We start from the raw sequence: 8184 nt of genomic DNA, 5'->3' as shown, positions 1-8184 counted from the left end.
CAGAGTCCATTTAAGAAGCAGCATCGCGTTTGCACACACAAGAGATAAAGATCCAGGGGAAGGATCAACGGCAACATTTGGTATCCAAGCGATTCAGACGACTGATTGAATGTGTTGCGACCCAGCAAAACAAATTGAACCCAAGCCAGCCCTAAAGCTGATCTAAAAACCAAAACAAACACTGCTAATAATATCATGTCGCGATGGAAGAAAAATAGCTGACCCTGTCATCTGCTCCTCAGTTTTTGAGGCAATGCCGAGCTAAATCAATAGAAAATTAGGCAAAAGGGCTGCACCTAAAGCATCGCATAGGCACACACGTCAAAGATCCATTAAAGGACCAACAGCAATATGGACATCGAAGCGATTCAGACGAATGATTGAACACACAAAGTGCAGACTGAAAGGATAAATCGATTCAGTTATCAGCTTCAATGAACTAAAGAACAAAAACAAACAGGTATTGTATAGTGACCCCGAAATACATAACAGACCTTCAGATCTAACCGCTAAGCATCGCATAGGCAACCAGATCCAGAGACAAGATTTGGCACAAGGAATTCGATTCAATTTTCAGATTTCCATTGGGAAGAACACACACGGGCGCTGTCTTGTGACCCAGCAATACATCACACAAGAACTTCAGATCTAACAACTAAACAACATGAGTAAGGCAACACGACACGTTGGCTTCCTCCATCACTACGCGGTGCAGGCTAGGCCTTCTTGGGGGCGGCCTTCTTCTTGGGTGACTTGGGCGACTTCTCGGCGGAGGCGGCCTTCTCGGCGGCCTTCTTGGGGAGCAGGACGGAGTTGATGTTGGGTAGCACGCCGCCGTGTGCGATGGTGACGCCGGCGAGCAGCTTGCCGAGCTCCTGGTCGTTGCGGACGGCGAGCAGCAGGTGGCGGGGCACGATGCGGGACTTCTTGTTGTCCTTGGCCGCGTTGCCGGCCAGCTCCAGGACCTGGGAATCAGGGGAGAAGAATGAACAAACCGTCAGAACACCACCAAATCCGAGAATCGAGGTAGAGGAACAAGAACCACAGCGGGAGGGAGGGAGGGCTGGGTTGCTGGTTACCTCGGCGGCGAGGTACTCGAGGACGGCGGCGAGGTAGACGGGGGCGCCGGAGCCGACGCGCTGCGCGTAGCGGCCCTTCTTGAGGAAGCGGCCGATGCGGCCGACGGGGAACTGGAGCCCGGCCTTGACGGACCGCGTCACCGCCTTCTTCCTGTCGCCGCCCTTCCTTCCGGCCATCTCCGGCGAACTGCTTGCTGCTCGATCTGGATGTGGAGTTTGCCGAAATGGAGCGAGCGCGCGCTGCCTGATGATGATTTGAATTGTGAATTTGATCTGCGGCGAGGGCGCGGGTTTTATGGGGACCGGGAAGCTTCGCCGGAGAGGGGCTCGATCCGTGGGAGGGCCGCTTGGACCAATCAGGACGGTTGGTTTTCGTTCGAGGGGGGCTCGATCCGTGGGAGCGTCGGATCGACCAATCACGGCGCAGGAGCTGCAGGCGCATGAAACGAAATTCCAAAATTTGCGTCGCTAATGCGTCTGCGCAGACGCGCGCGGTTAGCTCGTGTGTCCACCTAGCTGGTATTCCGCGCATCGAGAAGTGACTCGGTTAAGCAAAGAGTTTTTCATTGATATTGGTTGGACAAAAATACCATCTTTACAGAGATGGTCAGGATTACTCACAATCGCGTGGCCTGCTGGACCTCTCTGACGGCTCGATGCCATCGGAGAGGGCCATGTAGGGGCGAATGGCGGCGAACGCATCCTCCTGCCGACAGCGTGCATGCCCCTCTGCCAGACCGTCGTCCCAGTGGCCTCTACACGACGTTGCCTCCGCCATTCTCACCACGTCGATGTCGGCCTGGTAGAGGGCCATGTCCATCGCCACCATGGACTCCGCCTCGAATGCAGCCAAGGCGGGATCCTCCAGCTCCCGGTTCACCTAGTCCACCCGCGACTGCTCCTGTCGCCTTGCCGCCACCACCTCCTCTCGGGCTACGCGGTGGACCGCCGCCAGGACCGACATCTCGTATGCCTGCCTCATGGCGATCTCTTCGGAGCGTGCTTGCTCCTCCGTCGCTAGGGCCTGATGATGATCGGTGTCCCGCGGGAGGGCCTCAAACGATGCGAGTAGCGCTCGCTGCTCGTCTGTCACGCTGATGGCCTCGTCGTCGCCGAAGTCATCAAGGTTTTCATCGTCATGGATTCCAATTGTTTAGTCCCATACCGCTAAGGTGAAGAGATTTGTAGCAATTTATAAGGGAAGCTGTTGTAGACATATAAAATGCTAGAAAAACACATAGGAATGTACTACACGTATCGCGTGCGCTCACGTGAATATTCACGGATCCATGTATTTTTATATTTCGAGGCTTTAGTCTATCCGCACGTCGTAAGACTATATTGACGTTTTTATTAGATTAAAAGATCTGGAGCAAAATAACACATATGTATGCGACTTCGGATATACGTCTAGTAACTAGTGTAAGTTATCTAGCATCTTACGAGACATATAAAAACTCCAGGCGACCATCGTTGCAAAACCCGTCGCCTGTATCAACTTGTGTGCTTGACTTGTGCTGTTTGAGCCGAATTCCTACACGAACGTGATGAGATGAGAATAAGGAGATCATCACTACAATAAAAGTTGCCATCTCTGTTGAGATGAGAACACCTGGATCAGCCATTGACTGTCAGCCAACTGTTGCATTTCATATTGCTGTACAGGCAGAGTCCAACCATTACCCGCGTGAAGCAAGGTCGCTGCTACAAAGGATCGTACATTCGTACGGGTATCAGTCTTTTGGCACGGCGAGCGTGACGGGGAACTTGTTCCTTCATTAATTCCTTGCTGAAAAAGAAAAGGGGAGAAAAAGGGTGCACGCGCGATATCCTAAAGACACAACATTACACCCGCACTACCAGGAGTAGCTAGGCGACGTACCATCCAAGGAAATTAGAGCTAGATCGGCAAATGGCGGCGGCGTTCCGACACGCGGCGAGGAGGCTGTATGGTAGCGTCGCGCCGCGGCAGACGCAGGAGGCCGTCTCTCGGCTCTCTCCGGCGGCCGAGCAGCTCGCGCATCGCCGGCTCTCGCCGCCTTACATTAGCTGCGGGAAGCCGGAGCAGGACGGCACGCTGAAGCTGATCGAGAAGAAGAAGGATGAGCTGTACAATCTGATGGCCGAGGCGCACAAGACGTACGGGACGGACCAGAACTCCAGGGCATCCCTGATGAACCAGCAGCTGCTGCAGTATCTCTCCGGACACGTCGAGCCCAGACCCTACGACCGCACTTGGTAATTTTCATATGCATATGCACTCCCTAGCTCCCTTTTTACGTGATGCTGACGGCCGGAACCCCTTAATTTCCTCTTCCTGCCAGGAGGTGGTATCGAGAGTCGAAAGCAATAGGCGACTACGTAGAGAAGATTGGTGTGGTGACATTATGCGCTGTGTGGATGGATATCATGTGGATGGCGTTGGTCCGGCCTCTAGTGTAGCTACAAAGATCCAAGTTTCTTAATTATTTGGCTGCTGCCACGTACGCACGCACGCACGTACGGACTGAACCAAGCAACCAAGAATTGGTGCGACGCGCGCATTCCTTGCTGGCGAATCGATTGGCGCGCGCGCGAGGGATGGAAACGTGCCCCTCCTCTGTTTTCCTCGCAGACGCAGAGCGACGCGTCGACCGCGGCCCCTCCTTTGTTTTGGTCGCAGAAACTGAGAGCGACGCGAGGCCATCTCCACGTACACGCGCGATCCTCCGCGGCCATCTCCAGCTGGACCCGACGAGCCTCCTCGCCGCGGACCCGCGGATCGGTTCCTCAGCAGCTGGGACCCACGCGCGCGGCCCGCCCGCATGTATCTGAAGACGCGTGCGTGACCAAGACGGATCTAGCTCTTGTTCAAAAAAAAAAAAGACGGATCTAGCTTGCTGCAGCCCCTTCCGGTCCGATCGTTTGGAAATTAATTTGCGTTTCATTTGTTGATGCTCACGATCCGGCCTCTCTACCCTTTTTTACGCGAATTCATTTTTCCTTTTTTTTTCTTGCGACTGATGCGCATTCATTCATGCTCGATCAGCTCCAACTTTATTATCGGCAGCACTACGTGTCAGAGTCTCCATAATTACCTTAACGAAGTAGTGCATCCGTATATATAGTCGACTAGACTAAATCAAATCAAAATCCTGCTAACTGCTTCCCAAATCTCTACTACTTAAAAAGACTCAATTGGTTCCTTATTCTGCCAATACGTTTGGTCGACCAAGATCGTCGTCGTCCTTCGATGCCCACCCGCCTGGGCCAGGCGTTAACATGGGCCGACCACATCCCATCGCCTCGCCAGGTATGTAATCTCGCATGGAATCTCGCATGGAATCAGGAAATAAATCAAGAACGAATCAGGAAATAAATCACGCATGAATCAGGAACGACCCATGTAATCTCGCCATGAATCAGGAAATAAATCACGCATGTAATCTCGCCATGAATCAGGAACGACCCATGAATCAGGTATGTAATCTCGCCAGGTATGTAATCTCAAGAACGACCCATGAATCACGCATGGATGGAATCTAATCAAGAACGACCCATGAATCAGGAAATCTCGCATGGAAATAAATCAAGAACGACCCATGAATTATGGTATGTAATCTCCCCAGTAATCCTTCCCAGTAATCACGCATGAATCCTTCCCAGTAATCGTGCGCCTGTAATGACGAAATCTCATTAAAGGACGCAGGTTAAAAGCAGGACCTGCCTGGGCAACTTAGCCTCGACCAGAATCCTGGGCAACTTAGCCTCGACCAATTACATTAAAATCTGGACCGACAAAGGAATGAACCATCTTACCATAGCTCCAGGCTAAGGTCATCTTCATCTCAGTCGAGTTCATCCATCTTCATCTCGGTCCGGCTGATCCATCTTCGGTCGCCATGCTGAGTCAATACCTTCTCGGTCGCCACGCCTCCAAGAGGGTAATGGCACCAAGGTAAGTTCCAGCATCACGTTTTACTCATGTTCTTAGCATCACGTTTTACTCATGTTTCTCCGTTTATAATGCAATCATGTTACATTCTGCAATGTGGAACAATTGCATACCTACAACAGATCCTGGGAGGCAACTGCGAAACTTATTTCTGGTCGAATAAAAAACAATAGAGGAGGTGATCTAATCTACCATGCTATCCTCGTCGACGAAAATGTAAGTATTCCAACAATTATGATATGTGTAAGAGGTGAATAATGAGTTGGCACCAAATTTAGGGAACTACCCGTCAACTCCAAATACCTAGCCCTTTATTTCCATTGAATTATTTCAACAGAGGGCACTCGGTTCACCTATAACTCCATGGATACCTTAATGTCTCATGTCTCCGGTAGCTTTAGGTGAACTTGAGCATCACAGTGAATTAATTAATCTAGAGCAGCTCAAGTCCATCTCTCGATTCAGGGGCAGCTTAGCTTAGCATGTGATATATAATTCGATTAAAGTGTTATAGTGCAAAACAAAATTCAGTTAAGCTTCTGTGTTATGACTACTTCCAAGTGTTATGACTACAAATAGCTAATCCTTGCCACGACAAAACTTTTCTAGGCAAGCACACATCAGATGTGAGAAACATCAGAAAGTGCAAGCATGCCAAATGTAAAAAACAATAGAGGAGGTGATCTAATCTACCATGCTATCCTCGTCGACGAAAATGTAAGTATTCCAACAATTATGATATGTGTAAGAGGTGAATAATGAGTTGGCACCAAATTTAGGGAACTACCCATCAACTCCAAATACCTAGCCCTTTATTTCCATTGAATTATTTCAACAGAGGGCACTCAGTTCACCTATAACTCCATGGATACCTTAATGTCTCATGTCTCCAGTAGCTTTAGGTGAACTTGAGCATCACAGTGAATTAATTAATCTAGAGCAGCTCAAGTCCATCTCTGATTCAGGGGCAGCTTAGCTTAGCATGTGATATATAATTCAGTTAAAGTGTTATAGTGCAAAACAAAATTTAGTTAAGCTTCTGTGTTATGACTACTTCCAAGTGTTATGACTACAAATAGCTAATCCTTGCCACGACAAAACTTTTCTAGGCAAGCACACATCAGATGTGAGAAACATCAGAAAGTGCAAGCATGCCAAATGCAACCTGCTCAACATACTTAAACTGAAATTTCTACACAGCACCATGCTATTTGTCTTAGAGAACCCTTGAGCTGGTTATTAGTGCATATTCAGGAATTTTAAAAAATCTGCAAGCATGCCAAATGCAACCTGTTCAACATAATTAACCTGAAATTTCTACACAACACCATGCTATTTGTCTTAGAGAACCTGAAATTAAATACACCATTTGATGTTTCATGGTCCTGAACAAATAAATAGTTTGATGCAGACCATGGATTAACACACACATGAGAACTCAACACTACAGGATAGATAAATGCATACCTTAAAAAATGTGGTTCATACTAACCCTTCTACAGTGGAAGGTGAGGAAGACATCCTGCACACAAAGAGCCAATGTTTCAGATAGTCTCCTATAGCGGAGTGTATAGTTAAGTCACGATTTGGAGTGGTAAAATCAGAAACAATAGTAATCCGTAAACACACAATAACCCTCAAATATTTCAGAGATCTCTTAAAGGTAAGCCGATGTTCTCGGATGCCGATGCGAGTTCTCCTTAGCCTGACATAGAGTGCGGAAAAGTTCTAAAAAAACAGAAAATAAGATCAAGAAAATCCCACCCGAGTCTCTAACTCTGTATTACATGGGCATGCACATGTGCACACACACAGACTAGCATACAAAGGCTCAGAAGATTACCTTGTGAGCTTTCTGAAGTGCATTGCCACCTTTGATAAGAACACCTAGAGAAGCACCTTTTCCGGTGGCAACCATAATAGCAGTAGAATCCATTGCTGAGGGTAGAGGTGAAGTTGCCCATTTATGAACCAGCCAAGCCATGTAACAAATGCAGCCACCACAACCTTGAAATAAGATGAAACAATGTGAGGTGGAAAAGGTTTTTCCAAAGAGCTACCCTGACAGCAAGAACACACTGGAATATTTGCAGGTATCAGTAAGGAACAGTTTTACTGCTGGAAAACTAATAAGATCAGTAAGGAACAGTGTTAAATTTGATTCTCACAAGTTCATCAAACAGGAGTATACAGTAGAAGCTAGGTTAGACGGTAGTTCCGTACAAAGTTCCCAGCTGAATCCTGAATGCTGGCTGAGTCTGCGCTGACTACTCTTATTTCAAAAACACCTAGAGAAGCACCTTTTCCGGTGGCAACCATAACAATTAGAAACCCCTTGGGTAGGTAGGATCTAACAAAGTTCTGATTCTGATTATGCAAAGGCTGGTGCAGATATAAAATAGCAGGGGGAATTTGAATTATAAAGTAACAGATACTTACAGTTGGAACAGAAAAACCGTGAAATTTTGTCTGCCAACCTTTGCACTGGAGCTCTTGCAAGTTGAGCGGCTTCAACTAGCTGTACTATCTGTGACAGAGCTGTTTCTGATCCAACATGAGTGGCCTTAACAATTATGAAACCATTATCGTTTACAGTACCACCAATAACCTTTAAAACAGAGCAACTGAAGTGTCAGAACACTGGGTAAAAATAAAGACAATCATCACCATGGACTCCTCCTCGAATGCAGCCAAGGCGGGATCCTCCAGCTCCCGGTTCACCTAGTCCACCCGCGACTGCTCCTGTCGTCTTGCTGATGACCCACAAGTATAGGGGATCGCAGCAGTCTTCGCGGGTAGTAAAACCCAATTTATTGATTCGACACAAGGGGAGACAAAGAATACTTTAAAGCCTTAACAGCGGAGTTGTTAATTCAGCTGCACCTGGAAACAGACTTGCTCGCAAGAGTTTATCGATAGTAACAATTTTATAGCAGATAGCGGTAGTGAAATAACAACGAGCGAGTAACGAGACGAGCGGTAGTGATTATAGTAAACAGCGGGATTAAAATACCGTAGGCACGGGGACGGATAACGGGCGTTGCATGGATGAGAGAAACTCATGTAACAATCAAGCGAGGCATTTGCGGATAATAATAAAACGGTGTCTAAGTACAAAGCAATCAATAGGCATGTGTTCCAATTATAGTCGTACGTGCTCGCAATGAGAAA

General features: G+C 47.8%; 1 protein-coding gene and 1 long non-coding RNA gene across 3 annotated transcripts; both read right to left on the bottom strand.

Annotated features, from left to right (window-relative positions):
- Positions 1-716: 716 nt before the first annotated feature.
- On the bottom strand, positions 717-1256 carry LOC124648170 (protein H2A.5). Its single transcript, XM_047187970.1, has 2 exons — positions 1080-1256; positions 717-965 (listed from the first exon to the last, which is right to left on the bottom strand). The coding sequence occupies exons 1-2, from the start codon at positions 1254-1256 to the stop codon at positions 717-719; spliced, it is 426 nt and encodes a 141-aa protein (XP_047043926.1).
- Positions 1257-6048: 4792 nt separating this feature from the next.
- On the bottom strand, positions 6049-7649 carry LOC124649314. Of its 2 annotated transcripts, none has more exons than XR_006986605.1 (3): positions 7453-7649; positions 6857-7020; positions 6049-6535 (listed from the first exon to the last, which is right to left on the bottom strand). It is a non-coding gene; the product is annotated as an uncharacterized LOC124649314 (long non-coding RNA). The 2 variants fall into 2 exon arrangements; XR_006986606.1 differs by having other exon boundaries at positions 7491-7649.
- Between the last annotated feature and the right edge of the window lie 535 nt (positions 7650-8184).

This window comes from Lolium rigidum, chromosome 4 (assembly GCF_022539505.1).
Source record: "Lolium rigidum isolate FL_2022 chromosome 4, APGP_CSIRO_Lrig_0.1, whole genome shotgun sequence".
Lineage (NCBI taxonomy): Eukaryota > Viridiplantae > Streptophyta > Magnoliopsida > Poales > Poaceae > Lolium > Lolium rigidum.
This window is presented reverse-complemented; position numbering and strand designations above follow the sequence as displayed.